Genomic DNA, 20,259 nt, shown 5'->3' on the forward strand with positions numbered 1-20,259 from the left:
TAAAAAGTCACACGAGGCCAGGCAGTGATAGCTGGTGTTGTAAAGGGCTGTCCGGCACGCTTTCGGTGGGGTGCCCCCCGAGCTGCTGCAGGCACTGCTTGGTGCAGGGATGTCTCCTCTCCCGGGGCTCCGAGCTCGCCGGGCGCCCGCACGAAGGGCTGCGGGGCACCGCGTCTGATCGCCAAGCGCAGGCATCGGTGATGCCTGGGGATGCCGGCTCCATGTAATTAAGGCACGGCGCATCTCGCGCAGCAGGTTTTTCCCAGGTGCTGCTTGTGCTGAGCTCTGCGAGGCCCCCTTGGTGCTTTGGGCCCCTAAACAGAGCTCAGCAGAGCTGCTCGCTGGTAGCAAGCAATCGCCGGCACAGTGCTTTGCAGGTGTGAAATGTTAAAGAAGTGCTGCATCTGCTTTAGCGTGATGGGGGCCCTGGCGAGGCAATTCCCGGCCTCGGTGTGTCTTGCAGACTATCCTACCCTGCGCCGGGACCCTGCGCCTCGCTGACAGCTTTGCGGCAGCGGTGGGAAAAGTCGGACGTGTTATGGTGAGCCAAGGTGCAAAGCAGAGCAAAGGCCAGCCTGCAATGGCAGGGCAGATTTTCAGGCTCTTTCAGAGCTTTTAATGATGTAGTTTTAAACAATAACACACTTTTGCAATTTTGTAACTTGTACAAGCCTGTTGTAACTGGACATTCAGAATTTCAAAGGGATCATTGAAAGTTAACACTGACATAATAACTTAACTGAAATTTTCCCAAGGCTTTTAATAAGCAAGCAACACATCTTAACAAGCAAGCAGCACAAAAAAGTCCTGAAAACTTTAATTGCAGGTCTACAACTGTGGAATTGATAAACTTGTTTTTAATGTGTCTGCTGTGTCAGGCACTGAAGATATTAGTTTATAATTAAAACGCTAGCAGTTTCTTAATTATAGGCACTGCTACAGCGTCAGTCATCACCGTGCAATTGTTTAGCTTTCTAATGGGGAGCACGAGTATTTTTATTTAGGCTCTTCAAGTAAAATATTATTGGAAAGAATACAGTCGTCATTTCATTTCCCTGTCAATCTACCCACGGGGGAGATATACGGGGCTCGATGCAGGGCACGGCCTGAGCGCTCAGCAGGTAACTTGGGTAACTTCTTGCTTTTCAGAGGGAGAAGTTTCAGGGTGAGACTTGCAGCCGCCCCAGCTGAAGCTGGGTAGGACCTGACGTGCTGAACGTTATCCGTGAGGATAACCTCAGTGACACCAGTGGAGTTAACAACGTCAGTATAGGTGCTCCATTCCTGGTTTTTATGCAAAGTCTTATCCCTTCATCTTTATTGGAGACCCACTGGTGCAGGGACTTTCTTTAATCTTTCCAACACTTAATGCCTAAATTATTAGTTGCAGATTATATCCTAACTTCAGGGGCCAGCTCCTGGCCCATGAGCATGCAGGGAGGGCTGAGGGATGGGGCTGCCAGGGAGGCCATGTCCGGATGCCTGTGTCCTGCTCGGACAGAGCCTGGCTAATTTGGGGGCTGTAAGGACAAGAAGCAGCAGGCAGCAAAGGAAACTCCAGTTGGATATACAGAAATGGAAGTTTTCCCAGTGAGGAGGGTTAAGAACGGGCGCCCAGAGAGGCTGTGGGAGCTCTGCCCCGGAGACGTGCAGATATGCGGGAGCAGGCTCCGAGCAGCCAGGTCTGAACTTGCAGGTGGCCCTGCTCGGAGCTGGAGATGGCCTGGAGACCTCCAGAGATCCTTTGCAGCCTAGATCGTTCCATGGTCCCGCAAGCCAGGCCAAGTCCGGCTCCTTGCCTTCACCTGCCAGCTAAGAAAAGGAGGAGCAGGTCACCTAGCACGCGGGGCGGGGAGAAGGGAGGTACCATGGCCATGCGACGCTCCCCAAAAGTGCCAGCTCCATCACCTGTGCGCCAGGGAGCCAGTACGGTGTTGAGTCACAGGGACAGAAACTTAGGAGCAACTTAACGCCTTTCCAGCTTGAGGTTTGCAACCTGGAGCAACACACACGGGCTGCTCGGGCTGGGCTCGATGCGAGTCGCCGTCGCACTGAAGCGACGGGAGCAGAAGCGGCCATGAAGCCGGCCCCGTCCCTCTGCCCCCGGAGCAGCTGGTGCGGCCGGCCACCGGCACGGCACCGGCGGGCGGCAATTTGAGGATCACACAGCTGAAATATCTGTTGTCTCCTTTTCCCTGATGTGTCCATGTAATCAGTTCATTTGGGTCGGTTACTGCTATTTCTGTGGGAAATTGCTACTCTCCGTGCAGAGCGCCCCGTCTCGGCCCCCACCGCTCCCCCGGCGGATGAATAATTGCCAAGTTAAGTGAGGGATGTTCGACAACGGGTAATAACAGGCTAATGCCAAATAGCAAGGTAGGCCAACTTCCCAACGCTTCCCCAGGCGTCAGGACGGATACCGATGGTGTATTTACTGCTCCGCCGCCGCTCTGGCTTTGGGCTGTTGGTGGAGGCACGGGAGCGGAGCGGGGTCTGGGGCGGAGGTGCATGGGGCTGGCCAGCGACTTGCTGGCGAGGACAAGATGCTGCAACGATGCACATGAGGCTTTGAGCCACGGTGTGAAAAAATCTGAGATCTGTGTGTTGGTTTAATGGAGCAAAGTTTCCAGGAGCGCTTGTGTGCCTGGTGTTGAGCCACCGGAGGGATGTGCGTGCGCGCGCATGTATATGGAGGCTAAACCTTCCTTCCTGGAGGATGGGGATAAGGGGGGGACGATCAGCTCATAGATAATTCTCTCGGCTTTTCCTTTCTTTTTGGCTTCTTGCTGCTTTTTCTTCAGCATTTCCAAGGAAACAAACCTGCCAACTCAGACCTCTTGCATAGCCGCTCCCTGCGGGCGATGCAGTGGTTTAACGCCGTGCCTTGGTACTCAGAGACGTGGCAGCGGAACATGAATCCCCTTTCTATATCCATTCATAGTTAGTAAATATGCTGGATATTTGCTGTATGGGAACTACATGATTACACAAAGGTGTTTCATGTGCCTGAGATCCTCTGTTGTTGCTCTGGGCATTTAGTCAAGCAGCTGGTAGACCTGATGCATTAGGTAGTAATATATATATATATATATGTAAATCTTAAGCATATACGTATATATCCAGTAGCAGGTTTGGGTGGCATTCATAAAGCGAGGAGACCGATGGAGGTAGCCAGAGCCCACTGAACGTATGGGAAGAAATCTTCCCTTGGCTTCTTTGGGTTTTATCAGGGCTGGAAACGTTGGTCCCAGAGGTTTTGCTCTCCCCATCCCTCTGCCAAGGAGCACAAGGGGGGCTGAAGAACCGGCTTTTATACACAACAAGCTAAGCGAGTATCTGCCTCCTGACAGGATCAGTCCAGAAGTGCAGAAGTTATTTTGTTCTTTCAGCGAACCATGCTGTTACCTGCATGGCTGTTTCGCACCAGCAGATAATTTGTGATGTTCGTATTTTATTTGCCCAAGGTACAGGTCACAAGGTTTCTGTGCTCACTGTCCATCCGTTTGCCTTCAACAGCTTTTCAGCTCACCTCAATGAAATGTCAAGCTGTTATGTCAAAAGGGCAGAGATCTCGCACAGCTCTGCAGGCTTTGAAAAGGTAACTGGCACGTATAGGTGGCCACGCTAGGGAAAAGCTGCTCTCAACACCCGAGCATTTGCAGGCATTAGTCCCACAACAGATGCTCCAACCACGGGAGATGTTTCCACCATGGTTTTGTGCCTTGTGAGATACTGGAGACGCCAGTGACCCGGGTGATGGCAAGGTGGGTTTTGGCAGCCCTGGTGAGCCACGACCCTCAGAGCAGGAAGGAATCAACACGTTAATTTTTTTTCTTGGCAAATTTCCCATCAAGTTAGTTAAAATGTCTCCACCTTTGACTTTCCACCAAGCTGTGAAAGTTTCGCGAATGTTGCTAGGAGAAGTTGTTCTGGACAGCGTTGGTTGGTGGCTCCTGAGTGCTGCGTCTAAGCGGGTCTCCTGCGCCTGCGGAGCCAACGCAGGCTTCTTGCTTCGGCTGCAAAGCTCGCTGTCCTGTGGGAGTTTTTCCGGCAAAAATACGCTGCTTCAGGGAGAACAGCTGGGGTGGAATACGAGCGAGTGCAGGTGGACTTGAGTGCAGCAGGGTCAATTTATAGCTAAATTTCACTTTGGTTCGTAGAAGGAGATTTAAGTCGAGTAACGTTTTACTTCAGAGTCGTTGGCAGGGTGGCTGCAGACGACTTGCCCTGCTAACTCATAAATTACACACTGTATTTGTTCCAAAAGAGTTCCTGACGGGGCCTGTTTGTTACATAAAGTACACTCTGGTACTTCCACCGTGTCCTCACCATGAAACAGTTTTTTGCTGAGAAGAGCAGGATCCTTTTCTCCTTGGAGATTAACTATCATGTTAAATTCTCTCAGTGGTGACTTTTTCATTACAAGCAAATTGACAAAGCAAAAGGTTGTTTAGCTGTTTTGGGGGCTGGCCTTTTTTCCCTTTAATATAAGAACAATTTAAAAATCAGCTCGCTATACAGTCTCGGCTGCTGTTTTAAGAATTCTCCTGCATTTTAGCGCTTGCAGCAGCGTTTGCCCGCTGGGCTGGATGCAGGGGCTCCCGCATGCTCGCGTGTCCGTGTGCCTGGGCATCAGCCACTGGTGCCGTGCTCCGGGCTCGGCTCCTCCTGCCCTTGCGCCGGAGGCGGCTTCGGGAAGCCGGGATCCATCTGCTCATCAACATCAGCAGAAAAATTATTTATTGTTTATAACGTGCTCGGCTCGTGCTAGGGGTCATAGCAAACAGCAGAGGTTTTAACACTGCTCTTTTTGCTCCCTTGCAGCATTTTATGTTTGGGTGTTTTAGGTGAGGATTTGAAAATTTGGGTATTTTAGGTGGGGGGGGAGAGGGGAAGTGCTGTGACTGTGCAGCAAAGAGCCTGTGTGGTTTTTACAGCTGCAAACACTGGTGGGACCATCCACGTATGGAAAACTGAGACCTAAAGGAGGAACTATAGTTTAAAACGGATTTGCAAAGTTGAGAACTAATGGAAATATAAATATTAAGGAGCTTAACTCCTCCTCTCCTTTGCTCGTATTTTGAGTCAAAACAGACGCTTGCTCTGTCTGCTCTCCTTGGAGGAAGATAAAGAAACGCGGCGTTGCAGGAACTCCTCGGACTGTAGCGTGACTGGGGTGGGAAATTCGGAGGAGCATGTGGCTTCTAGGAGATGGGACCGAGTGCTCGGCGTGACCCGCCTCGTGCGGGGGGAGAGGGCCGGCGGGGCTGCGGGCTGTCGCCGTCAAGGCTGGCGTCTGCTGCCACCTGCCGCTGCCGCCGGCCCCGTGCGCGTCCGGCGCCGCACCGGCTGCCTGGGCCGGGATGCCCGGCGGCGCTGGGACCCGGAGCGGGGACAACCTGGGACAGCTGGGCAGAGCTTGGGCCTCAGTACCCAGAGAGGCGAGTTCAAACCAGGCACCCCGAGGAGCAGCCCGTCTGCGTGGTGCGAGCCGCGAGCCACACTCGGGCGCTGCTATTCTGCCAGTGCCGACAGAGCCGAGGCGGGCGGCAGCTCCGCGCAGACCTTCCTCGCTTCTGGGCCAAGTTCTCCTTTCCTCTTGCTGCTTTGTTGTTTGGGAGGAGGGAGATCTGTGTCTTTGCTGCGAGAAAGTGGTGTATTTGACATGGAGGGGACAGAAAAAGGTATATTAAATGACAGGCTGGAGTCTTTAGAATGAGTTTGGTGCTGGTGGAAATCAGGAAATTTGGAATTAGTTTTGCACTAATTGGGCAGAAACCAAATACTCTTTAACTCGTCCTTCCTCTCCCATACTTCAGGACACGCTTGCCTGCGCAGCGATGACTCACTGCGGGTCTGAGTTTCAGAGGCTGTCAGTGAAACCGTGGGGCCTGACTCGGGTGGTGCAAGTCAGTGGTGCCACCTCGCTAAGCAGCTTGAGCTCGCCCAGCTCCCGGGAGCTGCAGTAACTTGTATACTCTTAACACCTGCCCCCCCCCCCCCCCCAAAAGCTACATGAAACACGAACTCTAAATCTAAAAAAAATGGATTTGCTTCAGCTTTCCTTTGCCATGAGTTCCTCAGTCAGCATCTGCTCCCGCCGCTTAGCCAGGAACACCAGCAGAGGTTGCCCTGCACAGCTCGCTCTCTGCTGCTGGTGAGATCCGACGGAGAGCTCCTCCAGCCACGAAACAAGCCCTCCACAACCTCCTCCGCTCCCTGACAGGGGTCGAGGGCTCCTTGTGCTTCTCTTCAGACGGCTGCTAATCTGGCAAAGACCAGCATCGGGCTGAGTCCCTTAATTTAGGATTGCCCGCAAATGACACATCCTTTTCCGCCTGAGGCTCTCGCTGGTGATCCCATCCACTGGGATGTGCTGGCTCTAGCAGGTAGGGCCACAGCGCCAGTCTCGTTCCCCAAGTGCTTTAGGGATGTAACTGAGCAGCCTGATTTAGAAATGTGGAGCTAGCTACCGTTTGGCTCCCGTTCAGCGTTGGCAGGCAGGTGAATGACACGGATCAGGGTAAACATCAGAGTGCTTTGCAGGTAGGCGGCATCATGCTCTCCGCTCAGGATCCTCGGCATCAAGCCTGTTCTTGCCTCCCGGCTGTGCGGCACTGTCGCTGGAGCAGGGCAGAAACAGCCTTTTTTGTACTGGCGTTGCGCAGAGCCCAGCAGCATGTGGGTCCTGGGCTGCGTGGAGCTTCTAGGGGCTGCTGCAGCACAGGCAATATGACGTTTGTGGAAACAACTTGGGAAATGAAGGCTGAGGTAACCCAAGAACACAGACCTGTCGATCAGGGAGAGGCCTGCAAGTTGGAACACTTCTGTTTCTCACTTGTTTTCTCTGAGTGCTGTTGTTTATTTGTTTTCAGCAGTTCATGTACTAGTATAGTATTTCCTTGAGGCCTGTATTGTATAAAACAATCACTTTTATCTTGGGCTCCCAGAGCAAAACTAACAGTACTTGTCTGTACCTCTTTATTTCTTTCCTTTCCTATTTTTTTTTTTTAATTCCTGGGAAAGGACAAACATCTGAGGCTTGAGAAGAGGGGAAGGGATGGTAACATTCAATTGTGACAGCTGGAAAACCTATACCACAAATATCTAAAATAATTAGTAATTTCTGTCTCTCAATTCTTTGGGCTACTTTTTTCCCATGTTCTTTGCTGGCAGCAGCAATCTTCAAATTACCATGGTTTCAGAGATATCCTATCACTTGGCAATGTGTCACTGTGACCTTCTTTCTCCCCCTTCTCTCCTCCTTATGTGGAGCTCACTAAATCTCTTTATCTAAAAGATTCTGCCCAAGCTACCAATTCTGTCAAATGTTCTAGTCTCCTTTTACCTCTGTTTTTTTGGAGAGGACAGAAAAACAACTCCCAGCATAGAAAACGTCAGCTCACCACTTAAGCAACTCTCATTCTGCTTGAAATTTTACATCCACATGGCGATGGCATTAAGCTAATCCTTCAGCTTGGGACACATAAGGCAGACCATAACAATAGGAAAGATGTTGTATTTAAATAGCATGGTTATTGAGATGCTCAGTTTACGTGTGTACAGATGTTTGTGTGTGTTCATGTAGTCATGCAGGTAAGCAACACCACAGCAGGACAGGCTTCCAGCCAGGGATGAAACAGTGACAGTCATCTGTGCTTGAAAATATGACACAAAGAAAATTTCAACAGAAGAATAAAGGAGACGCAAGTATCTATTTTGAGAAGATGCAGGGCAGATTAGAACCTGGAATGTGTGGTTTAATAACGGAGCAGGTTAAATCTTGCCCAGCATTAGAGTTTCTTCTGGGAAAGATCTGAGCCAAGCATAGTGGAACACTGTTTCTCTTTTGGTACAAATCTAATGCTCAGGAGGTTAGAGATACAAACACTGAAAAAAAATAGGAGCAAAGACTTCTAATGTTGCACTGACACTGCATTTGCAATGAACTGATGTCATATTCTTCTGGTTACTTTTCAAGGCAGTATGGTGACACCACCCTCTTGCTGCCACATTGCACTAGGGCAAGTTGATTTTCTAAGGCAATAATCTTTTCAGGATTGCATCACTGTAGTTCAGACTAGAATATACTCCTTACTTAGCCATCCATTTGTACTGCTTCTTCTGCACACTTTCTTATTCCATACACGTATTCCTTGCAAGATGGACAGACTGACAAATCGGCATGTTTCTGGTCAGGTTCTATACAGAGCAGTATAAATTCCTAGGCAAGATACTTCACTCATCTGAGCAATTTCTCGAGAACTACGTAAAATAACAAATGGAAAATGCGTGTTGTCTATTCCCATGCTGTTATTGAGACCAGTTTTAGCTGGTAAATCTCACCCACCTCTGTAGCAATAAAGGATCCAGGCAGCCGCACAGAGGGCCTTTCAGCCACACAAAAAAAACCCTTAACAGGCTTCAAGACTATCTATCTTGAGACTTTGCCATTTATAATCCTCCTAATTCATACGTTCATGAAAGTGACTCCTCCCTGATTTAGCAATAATTTAGCATTGCTGCTTTACAAAGTATTTTACTGGTCACTGTTGTTAGGAAGGAAAAAAAAGCAGAACAGTAAATACTTCTTGACAGTGTATTTTTCATATGAAATCCTTTTTGTTTACTTATTCCCACTCCCACCCAGCTCCCATCCCCAGCTGCAAAATTCGGTAAGTGCACGGGAAGGACTACATGTCTACACAGGCTCTGTCAAGCAAACCTGAGCTTCCTCTGTGCTCTGAGTTGCCCAGCTGTGAACTAGATTTTTGACAGCTTATTAGTGCAGGGCTGCACTGTGCTACTGCAGTTGTATGGCTTCTAGTTCAGCTGGCTTGCCTTTAGCAAACTTGGAATGCAAGCAAAATAAGCTCGGATATGTCTGCTCAGCCCAGAGCACAGAGATCCACAGTCACTGAGAGTGGGAATTATACAGCATTTAGTCCACAGAAGTCCAACGCTGCAATCCTGGAATCCCCCTCAGCTGTCACCGAGTCTGAGGGTGAGGCTCCATTCTATATAATATTGCTACTTCAACCACTTATGCTTATGACTCAGCCTGAATGAGATCCAAAATGTGATGTTCTTTTACCCAAACCACTGCAGGGTTGATTTAACAGGTGTTCTGAGAACATGTTTAACAGGTACTGACATGACCTACCACTGCCCTTTTTCCCCCCTTCCCCACCGCCTTACAAAAGCTTACAGCACACACTTGCTTGTTGGGAAGGTTGAACCCCCTCTCTCCTACCTCCCAGCAGGGTGCTCAGCAGCAGACTGCAGAATGGTTCGAGTAGACTTATTCCAACCTCCCTACTAATAAAAGAATCTGAGATTTGTTGACATTACAACTGTACCTCTACTGGTCAGCACTGTCACCATAAAAAAGAAAGGGTTTCACCATCTGTTTCAGGAACTATGACTATTTCATAACAGTCAATTGACGGACACAATCCAGAAACAGATCGTCAATGGTATCACTATTAGATTCCTGATTCTACAAGAACAAAGCTTTTAAATTGCAGTTTTAAATGTGTAGTTTAAAAAGGTGACTTTAGATGTGGTTGTACACAGTACAGCACAGATCATTTTCTGTAGTTCTTTGCATCATCTTAAGGAAAAAGATAAAGATAGTACAGCATGATTTTTGTTAGTTTAGAGACCTTGAAAAACATTCATATAAAATAAATTGCTTGCACAGAATTAGACTAGTAAATGTCATAACTAAGTCCTAAAATGACTAGGAGGACAGCTACTTTGAAAACTTTAGTCTCTACTTTGTTCAGTTTCAGGTAACATCTGGACTAGGGTGTGGAAGCTGGAACTCCAGCAAAGTACTGCTATCAGTGCAACTTCAAGTAAGGAAAGGAGCCGTTACTAGTAAGGCTCAATATCTACTAAAAAATAGGAAACTGTCTGTAAACACCTTTTATTGACAATGTTTTGCAAACACCTTAGTTTACAAGAACTGTACAGAAGATTCACCCTTTGTAAACCAAGAACATCTTTCTTGTCATGTATTACAAAGTTTGTGGATTAACACAAAGTACCTACCTGCACAGATATGGAACTTTTTTGCCCCTAGAGCACAAGCAAAACAAGCATTTTTGTATAAAAATATTAAGTAGAATTCCTACACTGGTCAAATTGACAGAAACAGTGGAAAATTTGTTTCTCAGTGCCTGCTTTTACTGCTGGTTTCAACACAAAGACATCTGGACAATCTTCAGTGAGCGTAAGGTGTATCTACTGTTTGGTCTCTGTTTCCATCTGAGTTTCTTGAGATTCTTCCGCTTCTGAAAGTTTTTCATCGTCTAAAATTGAACATTACTGTTAGTCAAACATGTTGAGATTACATTTACAAGCTATATTACTGAGCTGTGTCCCACTTAAATATTTTGCATTGATTGCCTTAAATCTGTAATTGAATATCTCATTATACAAAATGCTAAGTTCAGACTAAAAAATCCTTAAAGTAAGGCTGATATCTGTAATAGCTATTACAGGAAATAGGGAGTGAATTCTATTTCATCAGTTCAAGCAAACATGGGAGATTGCTTTAAATTATGCACCTAATATTTGCTTATTGGTGGTTTATTCGACTGACCTTTTATGAATTATAAAAATGATATCATAATAGTACTAATAATGCTATGTTTGCAGGCCTCAAAACACTATACAAAAGAACGTGATTATTCTTTCCATTTTACTATTCAGAAAACTAAGGCACAAAGATAATGAGATTCTCCCAAGGTCATGTAATCAGAGAGTGGTGACACAGAGGATATAAACCAAGCCTTTCAAACTGAAGTTGTGCTTTCCAAAAAACTGTTACTCCTTCACAAAATTCTAGAAGCTAAAAGGTAAATTGCATATTCTTATGGAAGGGTATTTTAGAGACTTAAGCAAGTATTAGTAACACTAGTAACACTTAATAACAATAACCTTCTGCCAGAGTGAACCTAGGGATTAACAGTTCATTCTGCTTAACAAGGTCTAGAGGGCCTCAGAGAATGAAAGTTTGCTCTTATAGCTGTCTATGTATGTTAATCAGGTCATGCACACAGACTATACCAATTATTCTGTCTTTGGAAGACAGGGCAAATATCCAATACATAATATTTAAAGCAATATTTTGCATATTAGAGCATGAAAAGTAGGCACTGATTTGAAAGTATTAAGTATTTGTATGATAAAAGATGAATTTATTGATTTAACTCCTGAATTTAGCTCTTGCACATGACAGTTTTAGGCCCTGCTCTACGGCAGACTTCCTGTGTGAGTAGGTAAGTCATTTAGCTTCTCTACATTGCAACTACTTTTTAGTAAAACCTCAAATGATACCATGATGGCAATGACATGTTCAGTACTATTGAAATAGGAATAGTTTGGAAACTATGCACAAGAATACTTTTCTGTATGGGCTGTAAAAAAGAGATGATACTCAAAATGTCATTCTTAATTTCCACATTTTAAAGAAGCCTGTTGCCTATAGATCAGTCTGATGCTAATCAGGAGATGACATGGTGGCTAGCTTGTAAAAACAAAGTCTGAGCAGACTCAGGCTCTGGACAAGCACTGGAAAAAATACTGCCTATGCAAGAGGTCACCACCCCCTACTGCACATTGCTATGCTGCTGCTGGAAGCATCATTCCTTCTGATCTGCTGGCACAGGCCATTCCCTAAATCCCACCCAATTATACATAATACCCATATATAACACCACTTACTTTCCAGGGTTTGCTGAAGTTCATGGATGGTGCTTAGAAGAACATGAAACTGTTTTCTTCTCAGCTCCAACTGGAATGACAAAATATATATTTTAGAAAACAGAGTGCACACACAGCCAAACAACTCATAGCAAATTCTTCATTAATTATGTTCCTCTTAAATACAACAATATCTATGAAAAACCTACCTTATCTTCAACATTTTCTTTAATGTGAGAAAGATGTTGAAGTTCTTTCCCCAAAGCTTCTAGCTGCCTGAAAAGAAATTGTCATAGTATTTTTAAAACTTCTGTGAAGTTTTTGAAAAACGAATTTGAACAAAGTTGAGGAAAAAGAACCATTAAATAAACAGCATAAGTAACAACACTGCAAAGCTATACAAAGCATAATAAATGAAAATAACATTTATGTAAAGCTGCTTCACATAATAGTTTAACCTTTTATGTCATAAACTTATCATTTCAGGACTTATAGAAAACAAGGCTGACAAGCTGAAATGCAATTGTATATTGGACATTGGGTCCATAACAATTCAATCCTGCAACATGCACATGGTCTTTGACATTGGGTCCATAACAATTCAATCCTGCCACACGCACATGGTCTTTTACTTGATCATACAATGAAAATGAAAGAAGCAGGTTACATTAAACACCCTTTTATAAGGTTCACTACTTTATAGATTTTTTTTATGTTGACAGGAGTAGATTAAATAAAAACATAGCATTAGCATGGAAGAATATATCTGATAAACCTACATACCCAGCATACAAGCACAATTGCCAGACTTGACCAAATATATAGCCCTATCTTAGCGCTAATGATGGCCAGACCAGACATAGCAGTGGATGATATATACACTTTACAGTAGGCACGTGTGGAATAATCCACATTTTGGATGAAACTACATGAGACAGCTTATGCTTCAGCACACAATGTTTAGTATCTCCTCAAAAAATTTGTTCTCTGTTCTCACTTGGACCCACCACAGTCCATCACAATCCTTTTTGAGGTAAGGCAAGAAATAACAGGTACCGTCATATAGCTTTCAAAGGAGGATGGAGCATCAGCTCTCACATAAGTGTGCTCCCACCTCCAATTGAGCCCTTCTAGTTTTTCCTCTAATGCCTACTATAATTTATGCTCCCTGTAATGAGAACAATCTGTCCCTTTAAAGGTTAGATTGATCGAGCCTGGCCATCTCGGATTAATAATCAGGCAGAGCCACATGGGGGTCAGCAAGGGAATAAAGGGCTCTTTCTGAAGCACTGAGAGCTAGTCTGGGCAGGGAACCACAAAAAGGCTTCCAGCCCTGTGTGAATGCTTGTGAAAAAGTTCTGTTTTAGTGTTACCTGAGGGTGTTGTCTTTTTTTTTTTTGAGGCAGTACACTGGTACCTTGAGGGGAATGCCTGAAAGAGGGTTGGGTGTGGCATTTAAATCTTCCTACAATGGAAATAGGCTAACAGCTTATAGGCTCGTACAATGATTTCACTAGCACTTCATTTCTAGATTCTGAAAGACTTCTATTTACCCAGATTAGTCTCTCAAATCTTGCAGTTTATGCCATGCTGTCAGAAAAATGTGTATCTTGTCACGGTCTGCTATTTTTCCCAGTAACATCTAAGCTACATCTGGAATTTTACTACTTTTACTTTCAGCTCTAGAGAATCTCTGACTTCTCATTTTCCTATCTTCTTTTCTAAGATTCAGTGTCATTTCATGGTGTTCTAATGGCTCTTCTGATACTGCAGCCAATTACACTGTGGGCTCTGCTGCTTAGTGGTTCAGCTCCTGTCACTTTCTGAATTGGCTCCTGTGCATTACTTGTGACTAAGTTGATAAGAGCTTCCCTTCTTTTGTGCTCTAGGACTCGTTGTTCCAAGAAATAGTCCCTTAGAAGCGCAAAAGAAGTATTTCTCCGAACTTTATCCTCTTGTGCCATATGACCTGCAAAAGCTATAAATGTAACTCTTGCAATAAACTGTGACATTTCTCCTGACTAGAAGTTTTCTCTGGTGTTTTAGTGATTAAGAGTTCCATGCACAACGTGATGTTGTTCCTGAGGCTTTCTCCATTCTTATTTAAGGGTGGTCTTTCTTGATTCACAGTAACCAACTTTCTGTACACTTCTCTCAAACTGGAGGGCAGGGAGAGCTTGTAATTAAAGTTTTGGAGGAAAACTTCGTCTCATGCCTATATTTAGAATATATTCACTTGGAGAGGTCAGTTAAAGCTAAAATACTTATGAATCAAACTCCTTTTAAAAATTTTCCATTCTGTTACTATACTCTATTTCCGTATCTGTAAAATGGAGAATCATGCTCTGCTAAAATTCAAATCTGTCTCTCTGACTAAGGATATGAAGGACTAAGAAGAAAAGGGCATACATTGTAGACATTCTTACAGTGCACTAACACACTGGTATTCCTAACTGCAATATACTCTTCTAAAGAGAAGATAAAGAGAAGAAAAGTGAAGTATATGGAAGGACAAAATGCCAAATTTACCAGATATTTCGTGTTGCCATTTCTAGCTTTGCTTAGGAGACTTATGCTTAGCAGTGTTATGCAAAATTAAAAAAGAAAACCCAAGAAATATAAACTACCTCATATCTTCTAAAAAATGCATTATTATTTACTTGTTTCCAATCTTAATCAACTGACTTATCTGGAAAAAACAGGCACTTCTGGTAATTCTTTATCATGAATTTTCAGCTGATAAATAGCACACACTAACTAGTAAAGTAAGAAGTATCAAAGTTGCTGAAGAGTTGACCGTAATAATTAAAGTTGTGGTAATGACTACCAAAGACCATGGAATATGAAAATACAACCTCCCTCTGCAATTTCACTGAAAGTGAGCAACAGGACAGACGCGAGCTGCATTTAAATGAGAACAGCAATCCCATGCTACATCTTAATCAGGTTAAGAAGAACAAAATCATAGATGCAATGAGTCCTGGAATATTTCTGTGGTTTGATAAAGTTCAAAAATATTATCTTCCCTGAACTGTCCAAAAAGACCCAAAAGCATAGATAGCAATCCAAATCGAACAAGGACACAAGCAATACTGTACATGCAGGACGAGTTGGACAACAGGTAGGTCTAACCTGCGTGCCATGGCAGGCTAGATTGGGGTATACAAGCTAGTAATTTATAAACAGGCACGCAGGAAGAACAACTACAAGGAAAAACACAAAACAAACCTAAGAGCTTTCTCCTGCTTTCTCGCGTTCCATCTTATTTGCTTGTGTTATATATTTTTCATGACTACTGAATCTCTCACTAGTGCAGTTTACAGCACTTTCCCACTTTCTTTTCTGATCAACTTGTCACTGTTAAATTGACATAAGACATGCATTTAAGTCTGAGTTTCACACATTCACCTTAACAATGGAAAATTTTAAGATGCAAAGTTATTAGCAATGCTTCTGAACCCAAACAGATGGACATTAATTACAGTATAGTTGATAAGAACACAGTTTTACAATGAAATCCAAATTTTTCTTTGTTAAATTATTTAAAAGTGAGAAAAGATCAAACTGAAACCAAGGAAATGTCAAATCTGGTGACTTCTGACTTGCCGGCTTATTATAATTTAATGCTATCTCATACTTACTTCAGTGTTTCATGCCTGTCTGGATGGTGCTGTATGACTTTGGCCAATGCGTCATATTCTGAAAGGAAAAAAAAATTTTTTTTGAGCATTGTTAGTCTAAATAATTCTGAAAGCATAGACTCAGGAACAAAAATCACGTATCATATAATAGTTTCAATTCTTAATCACTTCTTGAAAAACTGTTTAACGTTTTCAAATTTGTATGTAAATAAAATGAACATATATACAAACACACACATATAAAAATGTAATATATAATTTATACCATAATATTTCAATTTTAAAGTAGATGTTCAGTCTTAAAGTAGATGTTCACATCAAAACAGATTTAAAAAAGAAACTCTGATATGACTGTAAGCCCTTACCTACTCACTCAAACTTACCTAGTACTAGTTATTTGTAAGGTATTGAGCCAGAAAGCATGATCTTTAGATAGCTCTGTAATGCTGAACACTTTCTTTTGTGCATGATTCATATGCACTGGTTTCAGATACAGTCTAATGTATATGTATAGAAAATGGTGCTGGTAAGATGCTTTACACACAAACATTTAAGATTTGCAGAGAAAAGTGTAATAATATTGTGGAAGAAACAGCACGATTTTGTAACTGTACTGCATGTAGAGAACCATGTTATGTTTATGTGGGCAACTAATATAGCCATTTCCTGACAGTAAGACTGTACATCTGTCAGCCACCTCACTCAGATGGAAAAATTTGTGCAGCAGGCTGGACAGAACTTATCAAAAGCAAAAACTTCAGGCCTACACCTACTAAGAGTTAAGTATTCTCCATTCCTGCTAAGGTTCTTTTCATCTCCAGTTAAGCCCAAAAACGTCCACAAAAAGTTTACTGATCAAACAGTTGTATTTAAACGTTTTATCTGTTTTACCTTTTCTTTTTTTTCAAAAAAAAAAAAAAACTTTTTTGCATTTCATTTATAAAAAACCCCAAATTCCTGTTTGTCCTTCATTCCTAATCTTTTGATAAGACCGTATTACAGGGAAAACACTTTCAGTTTCAATTAAAATTATCAGCACATACTTTTAAGAGACTCCTGTCTCTTAAATACACCTTTCATAACTGGTTTAGAGGTATTTTGTAAGAATACACATGGATTTGGTGGGTGTGTAACTGACATGGCCATCTTTGTATATGTGTATGCCAAGACTCCACCTTCCATTAAAAGCTGAAGGAATATACTTGAATTATTCTCAGTGCTGGGACTAAGCCTGCTTCATTCTTCTGTCTTGCTGTTATAGTGTGCTTTGGTTCTAAAGTCACCTGCATTGTCATACAAGGCTCGTTGGGTTTTTCCTTGGCCTGAAAATATTATCTTGAACTACTGCTTAGATTTTCCTGACGTTGTATGTCATTGAGATCTACTGGTTCAATCTTGCCTGCCTCATCCACCAAAAACGTTCAGTAGTTTAACTTCAGTGGTTTTAAATGAAGATAATGTACCTGAGCATTATGTGCCTTTACAATAACAATTAGGTATTAAATCACTTGACTTATAATGTAAGGGTTTCTGCAAGGAAGGCCACCACATTTTTGCCCTGAAAGTAGAGTTTCTGAAATAAATGTAGGAAGAAGAATTCTTCAAAAGCATAGGTTTCCAAAGCGAAATGATGATGGTGATATACATACACGCTGATCTATTACTGGATATTGGAATTCACTGAGTGCATGTGAAAACCACCAGAACAAATATAATATTCACAAAACCAGTATTTTCCCTTGTACACTCAAAGATTTGGAAACTATTTCCTAATACAATATATTTTAAAAGGTAACAAAATCATCAAACTGCTCAGCAAAAATACAGATTTTGCTCCTTACCCTGGCGATTTTTTCGAATCCTTTTTGCTTGCAGGATTTGCTTTTTGCATTCAGAAATCTTCTCGTGTGCTGCAGCTATACTATTTTCTTTAACAAAAAGATATACAGAATTATACCGAAATCAAACAATACATGTCAACAAACCAATCTGCTGCACTATAAAAAGATAGAGAGCTGTTCATGACATGGTGGCTTCCTAGCTCCATCAGCTTCAAAACTGCACATACTTCAAAAGGTTTAAAAAAACCGTTTATTTGCATGTGTTTTAGATACTGACAAGATGCTTTAGAGCTTCTGTATCAGTGCTATATTTAAAAATAAAATCATTTATCATATGCATGTATTAGATTCACCAACACTGGCTCAAACTTCCTCATATTAGAGAAATAATCCAACAGAAAACAGTAGTATTTTTCCTCTTTACCTATATCTTTGTAGATTTTTTCATAATTCTCCATTTCTCTCAGATTCATATCATACACGAGAAGAGTTTTTCCCATTGAAAATTCACACTGTGATAAAGTACTCAGCATTCGTTGGTACTGGCTGTAACTGAAAGCAGACAAGATAGTTATTCCTAAACAGCATAAAATAATCACCTACCTTTATACGGCAAGAAACCAAAGTCTACATTAGTAATTTAAGCAACGACTAAATAACAGCAATTATTAAAGAAATAAAACATTCCAAAGACTCAACGTATAATTTTTGAAAGTGCAATTAGAAACATTGCGCCAACTAATCATCATTGCGCTATCATCCTGCCCTTAAAGGTGCAAAGTGAGTATTAAAGCAACGGGCAGATTGATCCAGGGATTATAAACTTCCCAACTAGGGCAGGCTCTATGTTCACTGGGATTAGTATTTTAATACTGTAGCGCTTCTCTGCATATACAACTGTCTTCCTGGAATTTACATCCAACAGTAGAGACCCCACAAGAGAATATCACATTGTTGGTCATGTTTTACAATTTTGGCTTCTTTTTTTTTAAAAAAAAGAACGGCAGCAGCAGAAAGACCAATACTATAGCCCTTATCCAAGAGGACAAATGCAGAACTGCCAACTAAAACATCCAAGTCACGATCCTGTTATAATAATGGGGCTCTTGGACCCAGATCACGAAGCATCATGCCAATCTTGAGGGCACTGCCAGCGCTGTTCGACCGCACGATACGGTCTGTAGCGCTGAGGGCTGGAGACGCTTCAGAAGTTACTTCTCCACTACCATAGCGCTCAGTGTTTGTATTGGAGAGCCATACGGGAAAGCAGATGTATACAGACGTATATAACATAAGTGGCAGGTGGATATGACATAAGTGACTTCTTTTTTTTTTTTCACCCCCCCAAAATCCAAATTAATCTAAATTTCCAGCCAAGCGCAAGCCCACGGCAGCTCCCCCCGAGGGAGAGCAGCAGTACCCTTCCTCCTGAGAGCCCGAGTTGCACCACTTGATGAAGCTCTTCACCAGCAGGTTGATGCGCCTGTCGTCCCCCGCGCCGTCGCCGTCGATGAGGAGCCGTTTGCGGATCACTTCGTCTGCGGGGGGAGGAAAAAATAAGACCGTTTTTAAACGCTTTGCGGGTCCCGGGGGAGGCTCCGAGCAGCGGCTTTCAGCGCGGCCTAGGCCGCGGGCGCGTTTCCCGCAGCTCAACCAGGACCGGGGGGTTATTTAAAAGCAGGGCGCCTGCGGGCAGCGGGGCCTGCGGGGGAGAGGGGACGGCGCGGCGCGGGGAGCCCGGGGCGGCCTGGCGCGGAGGCCCGGGCGGCGGCGCGAGGGGCCGGGGCCGCGGCGAGGGGCGGCGGCGGAGGCGCGGGCCGCGCTGCGGGGGCCGGGGCCGGGGCCGGGGGAGCGGCGCGGCGCGGCGGGCCCGGGCGCGGGGCGGGAGGGAGGTCTCACCGTCGGTCACGGCCCCCATGGCGGCGAGCGGCGGAGCCGGCGGGGCGGCGGCAGCGAGTGAGGTCAGCTTCCCACAATGCAGCCGGCGAGAGCGGCGGCCATGGAGGGGGAGGCGGCGGCGGCGGCGGCGGCTGGGGCCTGAGCCGGCTGGCGGCGGACGCGCGGCCCGGCGGCGGCGGCGGCGGCGACGGGCAGGGCCGGCGGGCGAGGCCCGCGCGCCGCGCGGCAGCGGCCCCCTGGCGAGGGGCGGCCCCGCCAGGTGAGGGGCCGACGGGGGAGGGCGGCGGCGGTCCCCGCGCTCGCAGCCAGGCTCCTCCTCCCCGCCTCCGCGCCCCCGGCCCCGCCGCCCCCCGCGCGGCCCGCCGCGCCATGCCCCCGGCACATGCTCGCCCTCGAGGCGGCCTCGCCGCCGCCCTCGCGCCGCGGCGGCCCCGGCCCCGGAGAGAGGCACCGGGCGGGGGGATGGCGGCCGTGTCCGGCCTCGGCCCCCCGCGGGTGTCACGGGGCCCGGGGGCAGCGGCCGCGCCTGGTCGCAGCCCCTGAGGGTGTCACCGGGGATGGGCGCAGCGGCCATACTCAGCCTTGGCCCCCCGAGGGTGGCAGTGGGGAGGGGGACAGCAGCCGTGCTTGGCCTCGGCCCCCTGAGGGTGTCACTGGGGATGAGGACAGCAGCCACGCTTGGCCTCAGCCTCTTGACGGTGGTGTTGGGGATGGGGACAACAGCCCTGCTCGGCCTTGGCCTGTTGAGGGTCTCATTGGGGACGGGGACAGCAGCCATGATCGGCCTTGGCCCCTTGAGGATGACGTTAGGGACGGGCACAGCAGCCGTGCTCAGCCTTGGCCTCTCAAGGGTGTCATTGGGGACGGGAACAGCAGCCATGCTCGGCCTTGGCCTCCTGAGGGTGTCACTTGGGATAAGGACAGCAGCCGTGCCTGGTCTCGGCACCCTGAGGGCGTCACTGGGGACAGGGACAGCAGGGACAGGACAGCAGCCACGCTGGCGGTGGCCGGGCACTTCCACAGAGCGGAGGCAGTGCCCCAGCGCTGATGCCCACGACGAGCTGTGGCCCGGCCGAGCGCGGCCCCGTGTGCCCTGCCAGAGCTGGTCCGCTGTGTGCCAGGACACCCCGCCGGGAGGGAAGGGAGCGCGCCAGCGTGAGGTGCTG

General features: G+C 45.7%; 1 protein-coding gene across 1 annotated transcript; it reads right to left on the minus strand.

The window, feature by feature from the left end:
• Nucleotides 1–9,915: 9,915 nt before the first annotated feature.
• On the minus strand, nucleotides 9,916–19,407 carry THOC7 (THO complex subunit 7). The gene is made up of 8 exons (XM_064519127.1): nucleotides 19,094–19,407; nucleotides 18,615–18,732; nucleotides 17,619–17,746; nucleotides 17,195–17,281; nucleotides 15,354–15,411; nucleotides 11,922–11,988; nucleotides 11,734–11,803; nucleotides 9,916–10,316 (listed from the first exon to the last, which is right to left on the minus strand). The coding sequence occupies exons 1-8, from the start codon at nucleotides 19,110–19,112 to the stop codon at nucleotides 10,249–10,251; spliced, it is 615 nt and encodes a 204-aa protein (XP_064375197.1). The 5' UTR covers nucleotides 19,113–19,407; the 3' UTR covers nucleotides 9,916–10,248.
• Nucleotides 19,408–20,259: the final 852 nt, after the last annotated feature.

This window comes from Dromaius novaehollandiae, chromosome 12 (assembly GCF_036370855.1).
Source record: "Dromaius novaehollandiae isolate bDroNov1 chromosome 12, bDroNov1.hap1, whole genome shotgun sequence".
Taxonomy (NCBI): Eukaryota; Metazoa; Chordata; class Aves; order Casuariiformes; family Dromaiidae; genus Dromaius; species Dromaius novaehollandiae.

Coding starts and splice junctions, on each gene's coding strand:
- THOC7 (XM_064519127.1), bottom strand. Junction 17,747..18,614: donor TCGGGCTCTCAGGAGGAAGG/GTACTGCTGCTC, acceptor GTCTGCTTTCAG/TTACAGCCAGTACCAACGAA. Junction 11,804..11,921: donor AAGAAAATGTTGAAGATAAG/GTAGGTTTTTCA, acceptor TTGTCATTCCAG/TTGGAGCTGAGAAGAAAACA.